This window comes from Saccoglossus kowalevskii, chromosome 9, assembly GCF_978046115.1.
Source record: "Saccoglossus kowalevskii chromosome 9, keSacKowa6.1, whole genome shotgun sequence".
In the NCBI taxonomy this organism is placed as follows: Eukaryota; Metazoa; Hemichordata; class Enteropneusta; family Harrimaniidae; genus Saccoglossus; species Saccoglossus kowalevskii.
The window spans coordinates 27,910,560-27,937,041 of record NC_140649.1 but is presented as its reverse complement, the minus strand read 5'-3'; the positions used below and the strand labels follow the sequence as shown (position 1 = coordinate 27,937,041).

General features: G+C 36.7%; 2 protein-coding genes across 3 annotated transcripts in view; one reads left to right on the top strand and one right to left on the bottom strand.

The window, feature by feature from the left end:
• LOC102804792 (tyrosine-protein kinase SYK-like) overlaps positions 1 to 6,560 on the bottom strand; it is a 37,559-nt gene extending 30,999 nt beyond the window's left edge. The window contains exons 1-2 of one of the 2 annotated variants that reach the window (XM_085503366.1): positions 6,453 to 6,560; positions 4,727 to 5,202 (exon numbers count right to left, since the gene is read on the bottom strand). In XM_085503366.1, coding sequence (XP_085359492.1) covers positions 4,727 to 5,140 — 414 coding nt within the window. In that variant the 5' untranslated portion in view covers positions 5,141 to 5,202; positions 6,453 to 6,560. The remainder of the gene's footprint in view (positions 1 to 4,726; positions 5,203 to 6,452) is intronic. The other variant, XM_085503365.1, reaches the window with a different exon arrangement.
• Positions 6,561 to 6,741: 181 nt separating this feature from the next.
• Positions 6,742 to 25,722, top strand: LOC102804901 (cysteine-rich protein 2-binding protein-like). The gene is made up of 15 exons (XM_006822326.3): positions 6,742 to 6,951; positions 7,345 to 7,516; positions 8,750 to 8,864; positions 12,426 to 12,554; positions 14,596 to 14,744; positions 15,407 to 15,552; positions 15,973 to 16,065; positions 16,244 to 16,358; positions 17,349 to 17,688; positions 18,514 to 18,634; positions 19,182 to 19,382; positions 20,324 to 20,439; positions 20,854 to 21,059; positions 22,626 to 22,807; positions 23,281 to 25,722. The coding sequence occupies exons 1-15, from the start codon at positions 6,916 to 6,918 to the stop codon at positions 23,452 to 23,454; spliced, it is 2,295 nt and encodes a 764-aa protein (XP_006822389.1). The 5' UTR covers positions 6,742 to 6,915; the 3' UTR covers positions 23,455 to 25,722.
• Positions 25,723 to 26,482: the final 760 nt, after the last annotated feature.

The window sequence follows — 26,482 nt, the reverse complement described above, 5'->3', positions numbered from 1 at the left end:
GCAGGGCCATATCCTTGGGCTTGGTGGCCCAATAGATGCGCTCCCCAACCCTGGGGGGAGGTATCTGTTACCAGAGTCATACCTGCGGCGAGCGAGCCCAAGGGGCTCCCCTGTCCAAGGTTGGCCAGTGACGACCACCAGGACAGGGCTTCCTTCACTTGGTCCGAGATCGAAACCCGCCTATCTAGTTCCCATAGGAGAGCTCAGCGTTATAACAAGCATTATACCGGGCGGCTGCGTAGTGCGGCCTGGGGAACGTCCTTTCGAACCGAGGTCATCATTTCGATGACCCGCATTAGTTCACGGAGGGACACCGAGGAAACGCTGACTAGGCATTCGGCTAGGCTGCTTAGCGCTAAGCAATAGGCTTGAAATAGCTAAGCCAAGCTTACCTCTGTGTCAAAACTCCATGCCCAGGTACACCAACTGCGCGTTGGGTCGAGGTGGGACTTGTCGATTTACTAACGAGCCCATCTGGTGAAGTAAATCCCGTGTTAGCCTGACGCGTTTGGCTATTACCCCTTGCCCGGGTTGTTGGTAACCGGAAGTCTGGGTATGGATTGAGGTGTACCGACATCTGGTGATGCAGCAGCACTACCTGCTTCATCACTCTGGTGAACACGTAGAGCGCTGTGCCTAACCCAAACGGGAGGGGCACCCGAAATTTGAATACTTGGCCCAGCTGGGCGATTCGAAGGAGATGGCAACTCGCTGGGTGCATCGGTACGTGCAGGTCGGCCCCGCTTAAGTCTAGCGGGGCTAGCCAGTCAAAACGGTGGATAGAGAGAAGAACCATGAATGATGTCTCCATGTGGAACCGATCGAGGAGCACGTACTGATTCAGTCTGCCTAGGTCCAAAACTGGACGCCTGCCACTTGTAGATTTGATACTACGAACACATTTGGGTAGAAGCCTGGCCTTAGTTCCGGCTGATGTACCCTGTGTATGGGGTCTTTCCCCAGCAAACTGCTACTTCCTGTCTGATTACTTCCGCCTTGCGGGAGTCCCCTGGCAGTGCCCAACAGGGAAGACACTGACGGGGGAAATGGAGATTTCAGCAGTATCCCGTAAGAGGATGTCACCACCTGGAAAGGTCCAGGGATCGGTCACCCGCCATCTCCAAACCGGACTACACCGGCGCAATCTGTGTACGACAGGGATATGTGGCCATGTGTTCGGCAGTTGTGAGGGGGGGGGGGGTGCTCCCTTCCCCATGAGGTGAGTTCCCCAAGGCCTGAAGTAGTCACTAAGTTGTAACCTGGCCATTCACCGAACACGTGCCTGTCCTCAACGGTTGCAGAGGTGAGCGTCAAACATGCCTCCCCTGCTGCCGGGTAGACGTCCGCCCAGAGAGGGTGAGGAGCTACCACCTGGCTCTTACCTCACTGGGGGCGTGCAACTACCCTTCCCTCCCATGGAAGGGTATAAGTGCTTGCCTCCTGGCTGACTCTGGTTAGCGGACAACGTCCTAGGGCATTGTGTTTTCTGTGCTTGGGGTGCCCTCTGCTTGCCCATGGCAGGACCAATTGGCAAAGACACCCATGGAACACGGCTATCCCCCCCCTTTGCCCGGTTTGCCAAATTCGTGGTACCGGGGTCTGGGAAAGGAGCCTTGGAATCCGGTTGGGGGCATTTTGGTCTCACATCCCACGCTATGGGGTCTGATCCCGAAACCACACCAACCGGGTAGCGTTTGGTCCAGTGGGAAGTGTTGCCTAATGTTATACCCACCCGGGGGCCTTAAGCATTACATCCTCCGCGGCTGACCATCGCCGTCCACCAACACAGTTTGCGTGCTCTGCGCCCCACTCAGGCGGACAGGGAGAGACGCACCGACGGGGTTGCTTTGGATCCCGACGCCCGTGATCCCATAAGCGTTGAAGCAACCGTAGGTGGTCGCTTTAGGATCAAGGCTGGGGTATATACATCGTATCACTGGGATCGATGATACTCCGCCTCATCCCAAAAGCGTGGTTCACCGAGTCATACAGATGGAAGACTCTGAGGGACTGCCCGGAGTACCGGCTGTATCCGACGCGAGCGAACTGCGTCTCCTTTCACTTTAAATATGTGAGAGGGAGCGTGTTCGACTGTGTGTCTAATGACAGGGTCGGTTCCCTCTGGGGACGCCCGTGGGTCGGTAAGAAAGGAGTCAAAACCCACAGCGGGGATCGGACACAAGATAAATTCGTTACCGTTGTCCCGTTACCGCGTGACGAACCCTAGCTGGCTGAAAGTGGGGGTGGGGGTCAACGTGTATCCTGCCCTGAAAGCCCTGCCCCGAGATCGGAGACTTGGCTGCCAGCACCCCGTTGGCATTCAGTGCCCGAGGATCCAGAGAAGGACCGGGGCAATTAGCCTGAGCCTCCGTCACCCCCCAAAATAGTGGGAGAGCCGTTACTGGGAACGGGGGTTCCCCGGAAGAGACGTGTTTGAATGCAAACATGCTTTCGTGTCTCTTCCTGGTTGCCCACCGAGGGAACACAGTGGAGACAGCTCGCTCCGAATGCGTCTGATCTACCCGGCCTGCCAGGGACGCAAATGCTCCGACAGTCATTCGACCAAAGCCCTCAACTCGGAGGCAAACCCGGCGCCATGCGAGGAAGGGTCCACAAAGAGACCCGAAACAGGCCTCATAGGAGGAAAGCCTCCAGGAGCACAGCCTTGCTGCAGCCGGTAAAATCGAGTAAAACACCGCCTGAAAAAACAGACTGTGAGGATGCCCTCCGATCAGCGGGGAGACCGAGAAAAATATTGGTACCTCCACAGTCGGGCCTCTTACTCGACGTCCCGGTACATGAAGTACCGGTAGCCGAGCATGAGGACTTTCCACTCAAGCAAAACATGCAACTCACTTTAAACGATTTGTTTACTGGGCGCGCGACCTTGCTGTGACGCGGTCAGTCTCAGCGATTTTGATGGCTCTGAAAGAAAATCACAGGCCTCAGAACTCCAGTGAAAAAAACATGTTTTCATGCAAAAACCCCGAAACCCGCACGTAGCTACGACAAAGTGTCTCGGATGCGGGTTCTATGCTGGTAAATTCTGAATATAACCACTGCACGGTCGACTCGAAACACGAGGAGACCGGAAAGAAAACGGCAACGAGCCCTGGTGCTGTCATTACATCTATATATTGCTAAATACATTGAAAATAAAAGACGACATGCATGAGGTAAACGAATTACAGTTGTAAAAAGAGCCGCCATGAAAACCAACTGGTTACGTAGTGACGCCGGATTTTAATTTCTTTGTTGTGAAAAATACTACACACAAAAGGGAAAACGACATGAGGGTAAAAATGAAAGGAAAACTTATCCTACCAGCTACAATGTCGGATGCCGTGCAGCGGCAACAACCCAAGCTATAAATCCGGACAGGAAAAAAAAAGCAGGCGATCCAGCAGAGCTCGCTAGATTTCATCTCTACTTGAGGCGAAGAGAAAATGGACGGCTACCTGTGGCGCTGCCAGGTGGTCTCGGTCACGTGGGTTTGTGACGTAAGGGGTAAAAGAATCTTGAGGTCATTGGGCTTCCCCTGACCTGGATTCTATCTCTCCGTCACCGGCAGAATCGCTGATTAATGCCTATACAGTTCAAAATAGTCATTTTGACTGACCGGAGTCTATGGTGGGTAATTGAACGTAGTGAATTAAAGCATTTGTTGTCTTAAAAGATGATGGATGTTGTGCTATGTATGTGCCAGATATGGGTGCCTATACGAATAGGATTGTTGATAACATTAATCATTATGCATTACAGACATACATGTACTACTGTATTTGATTTGATTTGATCTAATTTGATTTTCCCAGATAATAATAATAATAATAATAGTTACTGTAGTACTCTTTTCAAGTTGTTCTCTCGAATTTTAAAACAATCATGGATGTACTTAGCAATTTGAGGAACCAATTTTATGCTACCATTATTTAGTATTGTGACTATTTTTCCTTTGTCAAAAAGTTTGAGAGGGAGGTAGTAGCAAATTTTTGAGGAGGTAATTTATTTATTTCTTATAAAGGCAGCATTTAAGATCGAAGTGCTCTTCATTTTCTATTTCATTCAATTGACAAAACTGACATTTTCTTTTTGAAATGTTAATGTTTTTGTGTCTTCCAGTTTCTATTTCTAACATATACATGTAAGCACTGATTCTTTGTTTGGTCATGGGGAAAGGATTTTGCACAGTTTCTAAATATTTTTCAAGAGTGAATTTTGTTTTTTGATGTCTGTACATTGTATGTGCGAAATTTATCCTAATGTTTTGTTCCCTTATTATCTTCATACATTAACTCTAAACAGTATGTTTGAAAGATGGCTGCAAGTTTTTCAGAAACTGATTTAGGCAGCTTTCATCCTTATTATGGGTTTCTTCACAAATGTGACTCCAAAAATGTTTAAATGCGTCAACAGATTCTTTACACCAGATGTCCAATTCTAGATGTTTAAATTATCTAAGTGAATGCAGAGTCTATAGGCTTATAAAAGAAGTGTGTTTGTTATTTGTTTTATACAAGAGTACAAAAAAAGAAATACATATACTGTACATGAGTATCAATTAGGTGTATCAGGTAAACAATGATCTGCCATTTTGCCCAGATCAAAACTCACATACATAATATTATCAACAAAATGTGCTACATGCGTGACGTGATGACCACTGTCCTCTAAAACCATGAAGGTATAAATCTCATTCCCAGTGAATACAAAACACTATACATACCATATCATGGGCAGCCTGATGGATGTCTGCTTGTAATGCACTACGGCTCATTCCTTCAGCCATCTCTGGTTCCATACCTTGTGGAAGATTACATGGTCGGAGCAGCTTTGAAAGTAATCCATCCAGATGCACTTGATGGTGGTTGACAAAATCAATGGGTCCATTAAAGCGTTTTCCTTGTTCGATAGCAACAGTGCCGTCATCTTGTTTATCAATAGAGTAATGGTACACCATTGAGTTAAAACACAATGACAGCGAGTAGCTGCCACTCTCTAGTAATTTCTCACGCAATAAAAATAGTCCTGTCGAGCATCCAGCATCTTTAAGTCGCTTCTCTGCTTCCTCACGAGTAATACGTCCATGGAAATATCTAAATTTGTAAGGGTCATCTGTTTTTTTTCTAAACCTAAGCATCTTGTTCAGCAGTGATCAAACATATGGAACGTTCTGATATAAGGCAACTGGACAAATATCTACTGAAATAAAACAATTGTATGAAAGAAAGTATAAAAACATATATAAATATAATGTGATTAAGTATGGTGTTTATAACCTTACAAATTACTGGGGTTTTTCTAGAAAAAAACTGCAAGAGGGAGCACTGCCATTCAGCGGCGCCACTAAGTGGGGGAAATAGGGTTCTCCCTACCAGGGTGTGGAGTTTTTGATAATTTAAAGTTAAAATGGAGTATAGTGGTGTTCGCACTGGATGAAATAAGCCATTGTCACAATGCCTTTTATTTGAGAACAATGTTAAAATGAGTATGCCGTTGTGGCGTCAGCGTTTTTGACACCATTGTAAAAGGGGTGGACCAGATTTTCGCAACACAACTAGTTATCTTTAGTATAACCTAAAATCAAATGTAACCTCTAAATATATGATAATTTTGAATTAATCAAATTTATTCAAAAAAGAAAAAAAATACCATACTTTCTACCAGTCCTAAAAAAATGCATACAAAAAAGATGATTTGAGCCATGGCATGGTCATAGAAATCAAAATTAACATATTTTGTACACTAGCTGTATTAAAAGTAAACATCGTTATAGAAGAAGGGAACAACCAAAAATTGTAATAAATGCAATCACACTTACTTTTGATTTCTATAATTGATTGCCAATAATTTCATCATAAGTATTGTATATTATTACTATAACATTTTATTGTTGTCAAGTAACAGAAATTATTTCTAAGAAATCATTATTATTATTATTAGTGTATTTCCAATACAATATGCACCACATACACCTCATTTGGGACAGACCAAGAAGTATTTTGACATCATGGTATTCATACATTGTATGATAATAATTTCTTTTGACAAGTTTATTAATATATATGTTTAAAATGTATTTTATGTTTTGTCTTACAGAGCCCTCAAAAGGTAATTAAGTTAAGTAATAAAGTTATTATAAATTATTATAATGAATTAAAGTATAGTAAAAATTCTTCTTCTTTGAATTAACTGGTGTACTAATGATGGAGTTGTCACGAAGCCTGCACTGCACCAGTGAATTTATTTTTCTCGTACTCGACAGACAACAGAAGATAAAATCTTTTGTCACGATGAACGTTCCTCTGACCATAGCAGGAAGTTCTTTAATACCCTGCAGTGACTATAACAGTCAATTTGGTCAAGTCTTTTTAAAGGTTCATGGGCAAACGAACGTCGATTAGACACAAAACTGTTAAAACGTTTAAGTATGTGGATTATAATGTACTTACCAAACGTCGAATTTGAACTAAATACGAAAATATACAATATAACTCAATCAGTAAAGTGGAACGTCCCGAAGAAAACTTCTTCCTCATAACACTGGTCACGTGATTGGGCAAACCCGGAAGCTTGGAACCCTGATCTTTTTTAAAGAAAAAAAAGGGCAGCAAGTATTTATTTGATTGAGTGTTTTCTTGTCAAGTAAACGTAAAATATCGTCCGTGACAACAAATTAGTGTTACTAATATTATTCGTTTTCATGAGTATGTGATTATTAATTATGTTTTCCGCAAAACAAACACCCCTACGAGTACAATGGACATGTCTCTCACTCCCTGCATGCACTTCACCGGAACTGTCCAGCAAATCGTGGTTTCGTAAAGTTATACCCTCGTAATATGAATGTAAACATAACAGACATGAACGCTTCGGGCTCACTACTTGTTCACAACCGAAACTGAAAACACAAGGATGGAAAATCGAGAGAAAAAAGACACAGAGGACAAAGTGAGTTGCACGTGTTCAGTATGTTATGTCCATCATTCCCTGCTGACAGAGTACAGTGTAAATACAAGTCATATCGACTATGTATAGTATTTCATTTCACGGATTTGAAAGTGAAATAATGAGTCTGTTCTATCGTAATTTTCACGAAAATAAAAAAAAATAAAAACCAGTGAAAAATTAAATGCATTTATTATACATATTTTGTTGATGATGTCACTTGTAATTATAATGGTAGGATAACAGTCAGTTATATTCACTTTGAAGAATTCTAATGAAGGTGTGTATGTAACTATTTTAATTTCCTCTGGGATATAGATGGATGGATTGAAATGAAAGGGAAGAAGATTAGAATTCTATTGAAATATATAGGTAGACTGTGTATTTTATTTACAGAGTGAAACCGTTGAAATTGATATCGAAACCATTGATACTTCTGATGACAGTAAATGTGATCCACACACCGAATCATCAAAATGTGCAGAAGATGAAGCTCAGTGTTATTGCAATGAAGAGAAAGATGGACTGATATTAAAATGTGAACAGTGCAAAAGAGTTTATCACATAAGTAAGTTCAACTCCAATGTAAATTTTTGACACTTTTCATAAATAAAACCAACATCATTTTTTTCAAAATTGTATCAAGATCAAGATCTATAACCATTATAAAATTATGTGAAAATTATTTGGTCCTAAATTATTAAAATAATTATAGAAAAAAGTGTTGTACCCAGTAAGCAGTTTAGAAACTTTTCATTCAGGTTCATGGGAATTTTGGGTTCTTGAATACTTTTTATCTTGAGACTTTTTATACTGTAAAAGTATTAATTTTTGGGGGGATTTTGAGCATATCACTGGGTTTTATATTTAATGAATTTTTTCTGAGAAACAACGAGTTCTATTTAAATTATTCTGTTCTTGTGGATTAAATTTGGAAATAGAAAAATTAAACTCAGTGAATAGTTAATCCTTAGGGACTTTAGTAATATTGCGTCCCAATTCGGTTGATTTTATTTCACTGTCCTAAATAAATAAACTATATTTCTGAACCACTGTATATTACACGTACATATAAAATTGTTTTGGGTTTCATGAATAGCATTATAAAAATATTGTTTGTTGCTTACCCATTTATACTGTACTGTAAAATACTTTATTCGTCCCCGTTTGGACGCAGTCCGAAAACAGGGACTTATGTTTGACCTTCGTGTGTTCGTGCGTGTATGCGCGTCTGTGCATGCGTCCGAACCTGTATCTTAGAAATGCCTTGACCAATCACAATCAAACTTCACACATACATTATACATGATATTATACATATGCACGTCAATTTGTTTTACGATCTGATTCAAGATGGCCAAATGGCGGCCATTTTTGTGCTAAAAATCAAGCATTTCTCGGCTGTTTACAGATGGATTTTGTTCAAACTTGGTATATACATTAGACATTATGGGACCTTGATGCAAATAATTTTGTTTTTCAGATAAGATTTAAAATGGCAGACTGGATGTGGAATTAATTTTCGCTGAAAAGATTTTTTGTATGGAATTTATTTCACTGATTTCTGATGAGTTGAATGTAACAAAAATAGCAAAAATTAATTCTAAGCGAAAATTAATTATATTAATAAGTATTTTACAGTATTTTACTGTTTATTTTTTACTGATTTTGACCATACAAACACCTCTGTAATTTATGCAGCAAATACGGTACATGAATTGTAATCTATTAATTATTAAAAATATTATCGCAAGCTTTAGTATGCGTGCAAGTCATTTGATTTTACCATATTACTTTACAGGTTGTTTGAAATCTGGTCCTCCAAGCTCACTAGAAGGTGATGACTTTTTTAAGTTATTATGTGAACATTGCAGTCCTGACAAAACTGAAGAAACAACCAGAACTAAATTGACATGGTATGTGAAATCAGTATTTAAATTAAATTGATATTGGTAGATTTCCTAAAGAGCAATCAATCATGCTGTATTCATCTGATTCATGATAGCAAGATTTCATAATGTCTCTTAAAGTGCCTGTGAAATGGCTGCTATTTTCACGCCTAAAATTATCCATTGATACATAAATATTATTAATTTTTATGTTTTTAAGCATGAATTATTTTTTTAAGTGAAAAAATGTGTTTTAAACTCGGTCTACGGCAGCTTTAGTTTTGTGTATTTTAAAAGCATGAATTATTTTTTTAAGTGAAAAAATGTGTTTTAAACTCGGTCTACGGCAACTTTATTTTTGTGTATTTTAAAACGAGGCTCCTCATTAGCTTCTCATTTGCATACAGAAATTCCCCTTGTGACGTCAGAAGGGGAAGTCGCATGACAACTTGCATTGCCGATACGTGTAAATACGGCAAATTTCTTGTGCAGTTTTCTCGTCTTTGACTATATTGTCACTTATGTACTTGTTCGTCGAGGAAGAATGGACCATAATGAACACATAGTATCAATTTTTGTTGCATGGGGTTGAATTAGATACGAAATATGTCCGTTCTGGTGTAGCTGGTCATCGTGATCGTTACCGACACTGGCGCATGTTTGTACACTGTTGCTGGACAAAATAGAATTTGACGTCGGAATTATCTCGTTATTTAGCAGGTTACTAGGCACGTCACTACACTGTTTTATTTCATCGATCGTCTGAGAAAAACTTTCAAAATTAAAATAAAAGAGAACATATTTTGACATTCTAAACATTAGACTATAGTGATCACTATAAAATAATTAAAAAAACGACAAATAACAGTTACTAAATAAATGACAGCCGCGTGGAAATAAATTGACATTTTGTTGAAATAGGTGAACGCGTCGGGTCACGGTGAGGGCAAGTGCGTTAAAAGCGGTGTTTAATTGGATAACAAAAATAATCGAGATCGACACACATACAGATAAGTTCAGAGTGGATTCGAGTTAGCTTGATCCATGGCGTGATTGTCATAATTATAACATCATAATAAACCTTTATTTAGTGGAAACACATTGACCAAGCCCGGATTCTTATTTCATAAATTATTACGCAGATCAAGCTGCAAGCATGGAGGTGAAAAAGAACAGAGGTGTGAATTCGACATTCAACACCAATCACCAAACAATTCAGAAACTTTTAGCCTTCGAAAATGAAAACAATTAGCACTGTGTAAGGGCTGTGTAATTTCCTGTTTGTCCGATGCTCGTTTTCGTGTCACTGTCAAAATTATTGCTACTCTTTACTTAACAGGGACTAAATGGTCTTTTGAAAACGATAATTAGGATCGCAAAAAAAGTCAACTCATTTGAAACACTTGCCGTCTCTCTCTGTCTTCTGAAATCCGCCTCGGTGATCATGGGCTGGTGCGTAATCTATTTCTTTCAAAAGTGTTGCGCCAGGTTAATGTTGTCGGCGTTTCTCTTTAAACCTAGTCATTTTTTTCATGGACGAGGACAGTTTTTCCAAAAAAAAAAAACTGAGGTTAAGTGGCTTTCGTCCACTGATGTCGCACTTTCGGATCGATTAGAAACGTGTGAATACTTACACTATGACTATACGTTTCACTGCAACTGCCCATAACACAACATCTAAAAACTCTCTCTCAAAAAAAAATAAATATAATAGACAAAAAAAAAAGAAAAAAAAAACGCCGACCGAAAAATGTACCGTATATCGTTTAAAAGTATACTGAATGACCAGTGTTAATTATTACGGCTCAGAGGTATGACTTCCTCTCACATTTTGGCATTTGGTGGCGCACTTTCGGCGAGAGTCGGAAATCCAGAAACAGTCGACCGTTTCAGGATAGGTGGGCATGGCTACAACACGAGAAATATCCCAAATTTACTTGGATATGAGTAATCATTTTCAGCAAAAAAATCAATATTTGCCCATTTCAGCGGGACACAGATCTAAAATGGGAAACGTGAAGGTGGGCATTGCACAGGCACTTTAAACATGCTAATTCTAAAAGATGATAGCTCATATTGAATTAGTGAAACTATCATAAACAAAACTTAATATTTAGGAAAACAATTTGTAGCTGTGAAAATGTTACTGTGGTTCTTATAAGAGACCAATGTGCTCTGATTACAGCAAGTCTCAAATATATTGGGGCAGTCAGTTTGCAAACTCTCCAGCAAATTGGCTAACTGCTTTGGGTTTTGACCGAACAGGTGCCTGTTGAATCTCGCTGGTGCTGATTTATAGGAGACATAGAATGCATTTACGTAGCCTGTCTCCTTTCATAGATGATTTGCTGTATTATGCGAGACGTGATAATGTAAAAATAGTTTACTATTACCAAATTTGTAGCCAAGTGTGACTAACCTGTTTTTCAATTTCCTACAAATCAGGAGGGAAATAACAAACGATTCATTGAGGTAAAATTCTAACCCCACTAAAATTCAACCACATTCATTGTTTTTGCATAGAAAATCCCTTGCGTACGAACACCTCATTTAACAAAAAACATTGAACACTTTCCCGCTGGTTAGCTCTTGAAAGTGTGACGGCCGTCCCTTCACAGTTTTCATAATGGGGCTGAAAAGAGGCGATTTCGCTCAGCGTAGGAACTTTCCAGCAAGTCGTTAAAATTTAGTTGTTTTTCAGTGTAACCCTAGCTGTCAAACCCCCCTCTTTACAAGGCCTGGGGTGTAGGACAATACATTGTATAAAATACGGGGCGTCCATTTTATACTTTCAATCTTAGAATGTTCAAATAATTTGAAAAAAACAAAACGGAATGAGTTCCTTAAGGCCTCCCACCCCTAAACTAAACCCTAACACTCCCCAAGCCCCCAATGTAACTGTATATGCCTCCCCAGATAACTATACGTGGCATTTAGAAGGGCATATACAATTATAATTGGGGAGTGGTGCTGGCGGGGCAAAGTTAGGATTAGAGTTATGTTTGTTAGTTGTGGGGCCCTGAGAAACACTTACGAGGTAATACAAATGGTTTACCAGATCATTAATTTATATTCCACTAAATAAAATTATTGTATGACCCCTACTGTAATATTATAGATTCATCGGCGTTTTTCTAGTATTACATGTTTTTTACCTTCAATTGCCAGACTTGCTTGCTGTTTCCACGACTAAACTTCTTGGAACATCTAATGTATTCTGTGATGCTATTGGTCAGAATGAGTTTGATTGACACTTACAAAAATGTATACTACATGTGTACCTGTAGTATTCAATTACTGTAAAATACTTTATATTTGCTTGGAATTAATTTTCGCCGAAGAAATGATTCAGTAAAAATAAAATACAGCAAATATACCATTTTTCCTATATTTTACTTGTCAAAAATCATAAATAAATTCCATACAAAACACCCAAAAAGTCTTTTCAGCGAAAATTAATTCCAGCTAAAATAAATTATTTTACAGTACATGCATACCTGTATATACCCGGTAGATATAAAAGTTGTAGACTCATTACACGGTACCAATATACATCTTATAGTTTATCGTTTCTTCTGTATCTGTTAGGCAGCAGGTTGTTATATTGACTTTATACAATCTTGGTTTGAGGAGTAGTGGAAGGATGGGATACTTTCGGTGGAAAGAGGATATTTGTTCTTTTATTGATAAAAACTGGCATACATTTTTTGGTGCTAGGTAAGTATAGTTAAAAGCCCAATATTCAATCTCCTGGATCTCTTTTAAATTTGAATTGTTCCTGAATTATAGCAACAACAAATGCCACAACAACAGCAAATGTCACATGTGTTTTATGAATCTACAAAACTTGTGCACTCATATATTGCTTTTTTTTTCTTTTCTCAGACTTGAAGCATTCTGCTTCTGCTAATGTGTCATTGTTGAATCAGGATGCTACAAAGTACATGTACATGTACATTATTCAGAGTTAACATACATGGTAGGATCAAAAATCAACATGGCAACTTTGTGAATCCAAAATTTCCTCACTTAAAAACTGGTTTGTTTGACATAATTTGCTTAAAATTTATGAACTGACAGAACCCACTATTGCCTTTTGCAAAAAATAAAAAGGATATAGTGAAATATAGTGCACAAAATAAAATTTTCTGCTCTTCAGTGTTGGATTTTACAGGGATGTTGAGCTGCCATGTTTTGTTTAACTGAATAGTGGAAATGTAGTAAAGTGACAGCTTTTACATTAAAAAGAAATTTATAATTAAAAACTTGTGTTTTGACCTTTGTGCGTCAGTATCTTAGACTTGCCTGGACCAATCACAATCAAACTTTAGACATACATCACACATAATATGACGGTATACATATGCAGATCACAATCAAGCATTTAAGGATGGATTTTGTGGACATTATGGGACCTTGATGCACGTCATTTTATTTTTCAGATTCAAAATGGCTGACTGGCGACCATTTTGTTTAAATGAATGCGCTTCTAGAGCCATATCTCTGATATGCTTTGACTGATTATGTTCAAATTTTATATATTCGTTTTACATCATGTTATAGATGTGTAGATGTATTCAAAATGGCTGACTGGTTGCCATTTTGTTTTAATTAATGCTGTTCCAGAGCAATATTTCTCAATATGGACAAGTACTCATTTGATGATCAGATACAAGATGTCAATCATTTTAATGTTAAAAATCATCATAATCTAGCATCATCTTCTGGATCCATACTTCTGACATGTTTATGTTCCAACTATATTACTATAAACAAAACTATATATCTTAAATTTGGTAACTAATGGGGTCTGTGCCATGCATGGCTTGTTTATTTATACAAGTAATTGACAAGGTTAATCACAGTAATGCCTAGCATCATCTTCTGGATCCATACTTCTGACATGTTTATGTTCCAACTATATTACTATAAACAAAACTATATATCTTAAATTTGGTAACTAATGGGGTCTGTGCCATGCATGGCTTGTTTATTTATACAAGTAATTGACAAGGTTAATCACAGTAATGCCTTTTTCTTGAAAAATTACGAAAACATGATTTGAACACAAAATTTATGGTAAACCCTCTTGTGATGGAAGTGAATAAACTTTTTTCTTTACAAAAAACTTGGAAAGTGTCAATTGAGGGGATTCCTGTTATTTTTAGCTGCCATAACTAGAGTACAAAATGTTGTAATGATCACATTTTTTATTTTGACACAAATCTATGCAAATTATTTGGATAACTGACATAGCTCACACCAAAGCACTTTTTAGAATTTCTAATTAAAGGGCTGTGGTCATTGCACCACATCATGTTTGATATCCACTCATAGCAACATACATGTACAGAACGTGAGTAAATACATTGTTTGTTTACAAGGAATTCAAATAGTTGCTGCGTGTCGACATTCACCCTTTACATATGGGATGAAGCAATGTTACTGCAATATGCTGTAGATATGGGACTATATATAAAGTGTCTATATCAGTATACTGTGGAATACTTTATTTTCGCTGGATTTAATTTTCGCTGAAAAGGCTTTTTAGGCATTTTGTATGGAATTTATTTTCACTGATTTTTGATGAGTTTAATGTGAAATACAGGAAAAAAAAGTATATTCGCTGGATTTTATTTTCACGGAATCATCCCTTCAGCAAAAATAGCGAAAATAAATTCCAAGCGAAAATAAAGTATTCTACAGTACATTGAAATTGGCTAATGTAACTAACCATTGGTTATTGATACAATTTCAGAGTGAGAACATCTACTTTTCATGGAACAGTAGCGGGAGTCTTATCAACTGGTAACAAAGTACATTTCAAATCTGGCGCTCATGAATTTGGAGAAGCTGGATGGTGGGCCTTGGTAGAAAACAGACCTCCTCTCAAACCTGATACTAACGGTAAGCTGGATGGTGGGCCTTGGTGGAAAACAGACCTCCTCTCAAACCTGATGCTAACAGTAAGTTGGATGGTGGGCCTTGGTGGAAAACAGACCTCCTCTCAAACCTGATACTAACGGTAAGTTGCATGGTGGGCCTTGGTGGAAAACAGACCTCCTCTCAAACCTGATGCTAACAGTAAGTTGGATGGTGGGCCTTGGTGTAAAACAGACCTCCTCTCAAACCTGATACTAACGGTAAGTTGCATGGTGGGCCTTGGTGGAAAACAGACCTCCTCTCAAACCTGATGCTAACAGTAAGCTGGATGGTGGGCCTTAGTGGAAAACGGACCTCCTCTCAAACCTGATACTAACGGTAAGCTGAATGGTGGGCCTTGGTGGAAAACAGACCTCCTCTCAAACTTGATACTAACGGTAAAGTTGGATGGTGGGCCTTAGTGGAAAACGGACCTCCTCTCAAACCTGATACTAACAGTAAGCTGGATGGTGGGCCTTAGTGGAAAACGGACCTCCTCTCAAACCTGATACTAACAATATGTTGCATGGTGGGCCTTGGATCGAAACAGACCTCCTCTCAAACCTGATATCAGTGAATACTAAATACACATACTACTTCCCATTTAAATCTGTAATAATGCAAATCAATATTATTTTATGACATAGCACCAACAGGTCACAAAATGTCTGCTTTAAAAAGACAAAGAATTCCATTTGAACCAACAATAAAAGTAGAAGGCTTGCGGACAAGAAAAAGAGCAACATCAGTTGAATCAGCAATTGAGTTGAAAGAAAAAAGATCAAGAACACAGGTATAAACTTTATTTAACCCCAAATAATAAAAAAAAATAGGCAAAATATTGCACCAAAAAAAAGTTAAATGATTTTTAATTACGGAGGTTTGGCAATACTTGTTTGTAACTTATAAGTACCAAATAGGATATTATAATTTTGCACATTTTTATGTTCTTTGCAATTTCTGTTAATTTTGGACAATACATTGTCATGATTTTTAATTGACTACTGGACTTGCCATGCAGGTCTGCATTATGATACCGGTAGGTGATATTAGTCTTATAAAAGGAACCCCATATTTATTTTTCGAGAATTACACATTCCGTCATATTGAAAAAAAAATTTAGTTGATACACTCATTTAGAGAAAAAATACCATAACTCAAATTTTTATCTTGAAACTTTGATGAGATAATAATTTTATTCCTACTATTTTAGGAAGCCAAGGACATCAGGAAAGCCAAACAAGTGGAACCAAAGAGACAGGAAGATTCCAAAGAATGTGTCGAGAATTTACAACAACGATCAGGGGTACGCTCAATAAATAATAATGAAGCTTCGAGCTGATTCAGTGTGCTTACTAGTAAATTATAGTACAGATGTGCACACACATTTCGTAACATAAATATTTGCATATTATTTTGACATGATATCCCTGGACCTGTTTTCTCTTTACAACCTGTATGTATGTGTGTGTTTGTCTTCTTAGGCATCTACTCCAACAGTTCCTGATTCTCCATCTGTGCTTAGTTTACTTGGAGCTGAGGACAGTTCAGATTCTATAGTATCCAGTATGCTATCAGAGAGTGACCTCACACCAGAAGGTAAGGAACATGCCACACGATGTCACGAGTCAACTATCTGTCTGATTCCCAGTAGCAATATTCCTTTGTTGACATACATGTATCTTGAAACAGGCATGATCACATATGCCATACTTGTCCAAACAAGCTACATAATAATAATAATGTTTATTCAACATTTGTATCGACAGCATGAAAACAGTAATACATATCTTTGAATTACATTCATCAATTCTTTTCTATATTGTCATAAATCAGGTACATATATCGTAAGCTAATGAGGTATTTTCCACATTCTTATTTATGTTCATAGTGTATCACCAAAAAGGGAATTGAACCTATAATTCAACCCCCTGAAAGAAAACTATTCATTAATGATGAAGATTCAACATTGCTTCTCAGTGAGATTTCTAACGTTAAATAAAACTAATTTCTAATATGATTAGATGACCTACAAAGATAGAGAAAGTGGTAAATGTCTTCTTTGCCCTGATTGCAGACTCCACAAATTCCATTACCTCTGTAATTTTTCCATCCCATTTTGTTACCTTCAAGATCTAAAGAGTTTGACCTAATTTTAAAGACAAGGGAGATTCTGTGATGATCATAATGATATATTATGTAATTTTCTTTTTTAATGTTTCTTTTAATCCAACAGTAGTGTTTTAAAGATTTCATCTTCTCTAAATTTTTTGTAAACATGTTTATTTCATTTTCTTATATATATACTGATTTTGTTAAAACGTCTTATATGTACTTCTAGATTGAGGACCAGACCACAGTCAGCCAGCATGTTTTTTGTCATCGCATGTCATCACAGATGTTCACCCTTTCAACTTTTGGTTATAGGAAAGATATCCACTGATTTGCTATATCAAAACTATTTATGATAATTAGTGTTAAAAATTAGCATCAATAATCTAATAGAGTATAAGTAGACAAAAGTTTAGAATTTGTATTATGAATATTACAATAAACATGTTGTGAATATTATATTTTCTTTTCTCTTAGCAACATTACCAGCCATTCTGATGACAGGAGATGTTGAACCAGATGATGATGACCTTGATCTTGATCTAGGAACAGGCTTAGTGACATCGTCAATTGCTGGGGTAACCACCACTATGTCCTCCACTCTGCAAGATCTGCAAAAAAGAGTTGACGATGCGAAGGCTGCTGCTACCATGAAGTCAGCCGAGAGAGAAGATATCGTTAAAAATGAGGAAGATGAAGATGATGAAAGTTCTGGTGAGGAAACAATTTCTGAAAAAATAGTAGAGAAGAAAAAAGAGCCAAGTAGACCAAGAAGAGTAAAACATTCTGAATTGCCAAGTAAAGAAGAAGTCCCAAGGTAGGAAAGTTTATTGCACTACTGCACTGTTGTATGAATCTCTTGTGTGTGTCTATAATCACTTGTAATGTTATGCATGTCAATCCAGATTATAATTGGTCAAAGCTTCACCTTGTAATGTAAAAGTAAAAAAAATCTATAAGTTTACTTTATACATTTCTGGAAGAATAAGAAAAAATATAGAATTTTGATTGGTAAATGCAAATTATTTCTGAAAAGTATTTTGCTCTGAATGCAATAATGGGAATAATAGTAATAATAATAATAATAACTTGATTGCATCCCTAGAAATACTTCTAATGTTTCTCTGTTAATAGCAATAACGATTAGTTGTAATAATGAGTATGTTTAAAAGAGACTTGGTAGTGAACAATAGGTTCTGTTATAATTTACTGAAAAATAAAAATGAAAATGAAAACCAAGTTATGAAATGAATGCATATACAGTACAAGATTCTATAGCAATGACACAATTTATTATCTCAACATTCTGTATATTGACATTGGGTTTAAAGCAGACAGGGTACTTACATATGTGAGAAATGACAGCATTGACACAACCACAGTCACTCAGTCACAGCCCCACTTGTGTCTGTCATATATATTGGGAAATGTGTGTAGCCTGCTGGACAGACTGAATAGAACAGACCAGAACAGTTTTATTTTTTGTTTAGTTTAATTTAATTTAGTTTTATTTTGATAGAATAGAATAGAAATGGGAAGGGAAGGGAAGGGAAACGGGACGGGAACGGAAACGGAAACGAAAACGGAAACAAGGCTGTCTTTTTACAAATAATGTAATACTTTCCTCTCCCCTTTCAATTAGGATTTTACCAATGAGTCTGTACGAGGAAAAGCAGTTGTTGAAGAAATTAGAATCTTGTTCAGATGCGGTTGCAAAAAATCCTCAAGTGAGAACACTTAGAAGAAAACTACTCATTAGACAGGTATGGAAAGCACATATTTTAAATCTTACAGCGGGTGCAAGATATTTATGTACACCTAACTCTGTCACCTGGTAGGCAATTACCGAGGGATTTCTCAACATCCCCTGACACATTCCTAGACACTCCAGTGACCATTGTATTAGGGGCGTTTTTGAATAATTGTATCAACGAGGTTTATTATTTTCAGGAAACGTTCAATGTAGAATTTATTAAATGAACCAGCATATGTACGCATGAAATAATAAATATCAAAAATAAGAAAAACATGATTGTTTGATAATTGTTTGACTTGACGCTTACATGTTGTAATAGTTGAACCCGTCAGAAACCTTGGGCCGTTGTTTTGACTAACTGCCCTCCTTTAACTACTTTCTGAATTGTGTGAATCAACAGATTCAGTAATGAAGCTGTCTCAAGTGACATGCCACTTATTTCCTACTTTATAGCCATAATTTGGTGAGCGATAACTGCCCGAAATGTCATTAAAATTAAGGATTTGATGAGAATAATTGTCATCTCCAATGTATATTTGATATTGTTTGTTTAGGAGAAACGTGCAAGGGGTTTACCAATATTTGATTTGGATGATTTTATGATGAAGAGTATGCAGAAAGTCTGTAATGTGTCCACAGCTAATAGATCGTACAATATCACGTCTTTGTTGTCGTCATACAATATCACGTCTTTGAATCCATACAATATCTCAATGAGACATGCCGGGGACTTCAGGGTCCTAGACAGATTTCAGGTATGTGGCCAGGGTATTCATTTTGTTTGAGACCTCATGGGTCTTAGACAGATTTTAGGTATGTGGCCAGAGTATTCATTTTGTTACTACTGGTGCTACTACTGGTAAAAAGTGAAATGTTTTGACTTGATTAGAAACACTTACCTTTTGTCTCTTCATATATCAACTGATTTAGTTTTCACCCCAATGTCTTCTCAAGCATGACACTTTTATGAAAATTTTTGAACTTTGTAGAAATCTTCAAATCAAAGCTTCATACCCAAAATTTGAGAAATATTAAAATTGATAATTCCACAAAAAACAGGGATTTAGAAATGCACCTCTGTGTGTAAATCTCAAATATATTTAGACCAGTTATGTTCAAATTTTTCACTCACATCATAGAATATGTCACCTTTATGTGTTCATTTCACAGTCCAATTCAGGATACCGAATGATTAAAAATGCATGAAAATCAAGCAATTCTTTCATTCTGGAACCAGATCATGGTCTAACCAGATGGATGGATTTCATTCAAATGTAATACATATCAGTGGATTGTTGTCAAGAATTGCTTAAAATGCACCATGGTGCATATTTGTGATAATATCTTGCACATAGCTGGTCAATGTATTTAGTTATGCATTTACTGAATTTAATTTGAGCTCAGTATCACGTACATCATATTGGTAAATACTGTCGAATACTTTATTTTCGCTTGGAACTAATTTTAGCTATTTTTGTTGAAGGGAATGATTCAGTGAAAATAAAATCTTGCGAATATACCTTTTTTCCTATAGTTTACATTCAACTCGTCAGAAATCGGTGAAAATAAATACCCTACAAAATACCCAAAAAGTTTTTTCAGCGAAAATTAATTCCAGCTAAAATAAAGTATTTTACAGTATGAACATTTGTAAAAAAAACCCAGCTCATATGCTTCTTTAAAATATTTTTTGCAGGTTTCACAGCACACAGTGAAAGCGCATCAAGTACATTATTCATCTTTCAGGGCCAGGCTCATAGGAAGCGAAGTGGAGTCTAATTTGCAAAGTATATGTAGTCCATATACAGCCAGGTAACATGTAATATGAAGTTGTTTTAAGATCATATATGTCTGACAGCAGGTATTTGCTTGAGGTGTCATAGTATTTTGAAAATAATATACGTTTATACCATACATTTGTTTCTATATCATGGATTTAGTCAATAGTGGTTTTCAGCACAGATATCCATGTACAATAATATGTACACACATTTGATCAGTACTTCTAGAAAGCTTATCTTGTGATTATTTCACAATTCACGTGATTTCAAATTATGTTTTTATAGAATTCATGTATGTCATAACAGATTAAACCATTATCTTATAAATCATTGAATATATGTGGATAGATACAATGATTTTTTTGTATATTGAAACGATGTAATGCTCACACACCCCTCACTCCCATACATGTATAACTATAATGTGTGACTCTTCATTATTCAGAGTATTAAAACCGTTTATAAGAAGAGATTTTGAGTCCAGACCATTGAAAATGGTGTTAATGCAGGAAATCTGGAACTACAGAACCAGGATTGAACCTGGATATGATCTACCGTCACCGGCACCCATCGACTATTGTTACGTTAGACCACATCATGTACCATCAGTTAATGTAATGTGCAGGGAATTCTTCTGGCCCGGTATTGACTGTAAGTGAACTGTGATTTTATTCTGCTATGAGATTCTCTGCCTGATATTCTAGGGAAACAGAATATTTATTAACTTTATCTTCGCAACCTTATTGCATGTCTGTTTTACTTTAGTATCACAAACCATGGAGGAAAACGCGAATTAGACGCAATTTTCTTTCATACAAAAATTTCATTGCGTTAAAATTCCCCGTCCCACAATATGTTTACTTGATAACTTGTTGTTTGTTGCTAGATTAACGAGCAAACATTATAATCACTGAGTAAACGGCGGAAGTGATCATGGAACCTTTGATCTTAAACCAGTTGTGACTGTTTATACCTCCATGCACAAACAATGTTAAGGTAGTTTGCTACCATTAAAAACACATACTCAGAAATCCTTGAAATCCAGCAAGAGGGGTTGAGTTACTATATTGTTTAAAATTCTGAAATAAAAATAAAGTTTTCCACAAAATGACCTCGAAAATTTATCAAAAATGTGTGTTTTAAAATAGTGTATAGTTCGCTCCTATGGCAGAAACACTCCATCATATCTCAAAATTTTGTTCAGTGATCTATGCTATAAAAATGATATGTAGCGTACGAGGGCTATGCTGTGTTTTGTATAAATGCTTTAAGTAGAATAATGTTTTTATGATCGAAATAATTGAAAGTATGGTACCTTATGGGTGCACTATTTTTTTAAGATGATGAGATTGTTCATATACCGGGAGGTGATTATTCATCGTTGTTCGCCCGTCACCTGTCAACAATTACATTTTCGATTTTTTCTTGAAAACCACTAGCTTAATTGCTTTGATTCTTGGTATGATACCTTGCATGAACCTCTGTCAGATTTGTTCATTTCATGACGATATCTTCAATTCTCTATTTTTGGCGAATATGATTGTCATTATTGGTAAAAAATGCTATTTTTGATGTCTTCTTGAAAACTACCAGTTCAATTGCTTTGATACTTTGTATGTACCGGTACTGGTAGTTACCTTGAGTGGACCTCTGCCTGATTTGTTCATTTCATGCCGATATAATTTTTGTAATTTTTAGTAAAAAAAATAATTTTCGATGTCTTTTTGAAAGTTACCAGCTCAGTTGCTTTTGATACTTACCTGTAGTATGTATTTACCTTTATTGGACCTCTGCCAGATTTGTTCTTTTCGTTGTGATATCTTTAATTCTCTATTTTTGTAATTTTTTGTGAAAAATTATATTTTTAAATCTTTCTTGAACGCTAACAACTCAATTGATTTAATATCTGTGGTGTATATTATTTTTATGAAAAATTTGTTTGATAAAGTTAAAATGACATGTGTTCAACAGCCAGAACCAAACTACTTTTTTCTGGGTTTTGTTTTGCATTGCTCGACTTGGCTACCACAATGTTATTTTAGGACAGCAGAGCCTTTTTTGATCGTCAGGTTGCTTGTACTAAGCACTACTAGATATTTTAACTAGCGTGGATGGGTAAACTCGGTTTCGACAGTGAGCTGTTATCATCATTAAAAGCCTGAAATGTCTGTTGTATAACAATAATACTAAAGCAGCATTTAATTTCATTTCATTTAGTATCGGAAACCCTCCAGTATCCAGATTTCAGTGTGGTGGCCCTGTACCGTAAGGTTGTGATAGGCTTTGGATTCATGGTGCCAGACGTTAAGTATAATGAGGCGTATATATCATTTTTGTTAGTGCACCCAGAGTGGAGGAATGCTGGCATTGGTACATTTATGGTGTATCATCTAATACAGGTTAGTAAACTCACATTCTATTGTATTGCTATGCAACTTTTAAAAAGCAGCACTGTTAGAAAAATTGAAATAAAGCATTTTTTATTTTTTTTCAATGTATTTTATAAACATTTTTGGAATCGTTTCCCCATGATTACCCTTCTTTTAACTACCAGTATATTTTCTCACCCTGTGTTATTGAACAAAATTTTGAGACATGACAAAACCATTTCATCACCATGGCAACCAATGGTAAACAGCTCACAAATCACAATTTTAATGGATGTTGAATACATTTTTTTGTGTGCAAACCAGACATGTCTTTTTGTTTTGTCAACAGCAGCATAAAATATGGCGCATGTGATATATCTAGTAATATGTTTTAATGGTAGCCTTCTAAAGTTGTAATGAATATCACTCAAGTTTCATGTGAGGTTTTCACAAAAAGAGTTAAAATTGATAATTTTTACAGTATGTCTAATGATTTCTTGCAGACGTGTATGGGTAAAGACTTGACCTTGCATGTATCAGCTACCAACCCCGCCATGCTGCTCTATCAGAAATTTGGATTCAAACCAGAAGAATTTATTTTGGACTTTTATGATAAATATTATGAAGAGGACAGCAAAGAGTGTAAACATTCTTTCTTTTTGAGATTACGAAGATGAGTATTATGGGATGGATTACAGTGAACTGTTTGAAATTGAGGAGTCATCTGTTGCTAGGAGACCAGTTATGTCGGACACAGAGCATTGTTTGCAATTTATGTGACAGACTGTCTGGAGAGTTTGGTTTGATTATTCAAAACAGATTTTTATTTATGTGAAAAAAAAATGAACTGAAATACAAATGTACTGTAAAGAGACATATATCAGAATCAGCTATGCTTGGAAGCAATACTGATTTGTGCCAGCGAGTGATTTGGATTGTAAACAATCTGTACTGTGCTGTACTAGTAAGTTTGTCTTGAATGTAGAACACTGGGGCCAATGGGCGTTCAATGCAAATCATGGCATTTGTATGACACAGTAAAAAGTACACCTAAGGCCAAGAAAAAGTTATGGAGTTTGTTTTCTAAAATTGATTTGCACATGTTTTGGTTTGTCTTAAAGTTGTCTTAAATTTGTGATTTTTCTAAAATTCTCACAAAAAAAACAACCTGTGACACATATCGTTCTTTTGTGTAAAATATTTTCTCTTTTTTGTTGTACTTATCCTATGTATCTTTTTTACATGGAGGCAATAAAGTTATTATATCTACCTGACATGCATGATAACCAAATAAATTTTATTAGTCCCTGTTCGGACAAAGTCTAAGTACTTTATGTGGGACATATGCACTTGCAGTGGTTTAGTGATTCGATTCAAAATGGCCGACTGGCAGCCATCTTGTTTTTTGACATGCTTTGTCAGTTTTCATTCAAACTTGGTACATAGATTATACATGTTAGGATACATGACCATGACGATTTATTTCACAATTGAATCAAAGATGGCCAACTGGCAGTCATCTTGTTTTTTGAAAATGTTGTATTTTGGACATGTTTGTCAGTTTTCATTCAAATTTAGTACATAGATCATACATGTTAGGATACATGTCCCTGACCGTCCGTGAGTTCCTGAGTCTGTCTGTCCGTCTGTGCGTGCGTGCGTCAGTCTGTCCAGAGTCATATTTCAGAATCCTGTGGACCGATTCTGTTCAATCTTTGGATGTGTCTAGTACCTTATGTGGGACATATGCACATGCAGTGGTTTAGCGATTCGATTCAAAATGGCCGACTGGCAGCCATCTTGTTTTTTGAAAATGTTGTATTTTGGACATGCTTTGTCAGTTGTCATTCAAACTTCGTACATAGATTATACATGTTAGGATACATGTCTATTACGATTTATTTCGCAATTGGATCAAAGATGGTCGACTGGCAGGCATCTTGTTTTGTTTTTTATATATGCGGTATCTTGAACATTCTCTGTCGGTTTTCATTCAAATTTGGCACGTACATGTACTTTATACATATTAGGATGCATGTCCATGACAATTTGTTTCAAAATCTGGTCAAGGATGGCCGATTGACAGCCATCTGACTTTTTGGCCTTACTACTATATTTCCACAATTTATGTACCATTTGTATTTGGCACATACATCATACATATCAGTGTGTTTCATAATCAGTTCAAAGATGGCCAAATAATGGCTGTTTTTATTTTTGACCATATTACTACTACAGGGAACACGTGTTTTGATGTAAATCTGTTGTATATGCCACTCAAGTTTCAAGAACACGCTCGTGACAACCCCTCCACTTTAATGTGACGAGCACAAAGAGAACTTTCAAAAATTTAACGGGGACTGTGTCATTTTCAATGATTTGTTTTGTTCTGTAAGTGTCTTTCCTTGTCCATCCATTGTACTGCACTGGTTGAATTGGCAAAATAACAATTACCGATAGTATTGTAATGTTTACACACAATTCAATATGCTAATTATCAATTATTCATATGCTAATTAGTTACCAATTTACTGACTGCACCTTAACGTAGGAGGAATGGACAGTTTTTCATTTTTTTGTCTTATACAGATTTTCAGTAATATGATTTTAATGATTTTATATTATAAAATAAAACTCATTTGTACAGAGCATATTATAAATAATTTGACACTATTATTGCACTGTGTATTCTGTTTAAACTTATCACATGGGTAAATATCTTACATGTGTAATATACAGTGTTTATCCTGTGTGGAAACTTAACAAACACTAATCACATTTTGTCATCCATTTGCCATTTTGGGCTGAAGTCAAAAATCAAAACCAAGACTGACACTGTCTCCACTCTTGAAAACCCATTTGCCAACTGTAATTTTTGAATACACGTGTTATAACGGGATTAAAAAAAAATAAAAATATTATTCTATATCTGTCCATACAGTGAACTGTCCCAGATTGAACTTGAATATTTAAAGTTTGGAATGGGTCAGATAACAAGCAACCTTGCGATCAGAAACGTAGGGTTTAGTGATGTTGATTAAGTTTGGCACCATAAAAAAACACCTTGACCTCAACTTGAACATTGCAATGACCTTGACCTGAAATTCAACATTTCAGTTCAGAACACAATGTGCAAGTACTGAAAAACACCATAGAAAACATTGGCCCACGTATTTCAGTACCCAACACAATGTGTACTGAAAAAAAACTACCTTCCAACTGTTACAGTTGTTCTAATAGCAGCAAAACATATAAATGATCTTGACCTGAAATTCAACATTTTCAAAAACATTGGCTCTGATAATTCAGAACCAAACAATAAACTTGTCTATCACAGTCCATGCATTATACATGCCCATATACAACATATGGGGAAAGTGGGGGGAAAAAAATAAACAACAAAAGTCACAACTTTCACAAAAAATAGAGATATCTTCACCAAATGAATAAATTTGAAAGATGATCATTCCTGTGTCTACATTATGAATCTGGCAGGCGGCTTTGGAGAAGGAAAAAAATGAACAAAAAACCCAAATTCCCTAAAAATAGAGATTTGGAAGTGATTTCATGAAATAAACAATCTGACAGAGGACCACCCCAAGTAGCTGTGCTATAAATAGCAAGGTGATCTAGCTTATGGTTTTGGAGAAGTCGCTTGAAAAAAAGTTGACAATCGACAGACGACATCAGGTCCAGTCAACCCAT

Coding starts and splice junctions, on each gene's coding strand:
- LOC102804901 (XM_006822326.3), top strand. CDS start 6,916: ATGGAAAATCGAGAGAAAAAAGACACAGAGGACAAA. Junction 16,066..16,243: donor ATTTACAACAACGATCAGGG/GTACGCTCAATA, acceptor TTGTCTTCTTAG/GCATCTACTCCAACAGTTCC. Junction 18,635..19,181: donor GAAAACTACTCATTAGACAG/GTATGGAAAGCA, acceptor TTGTTTGTTTAG/GAGAAACGTGCAAGGGGTTT.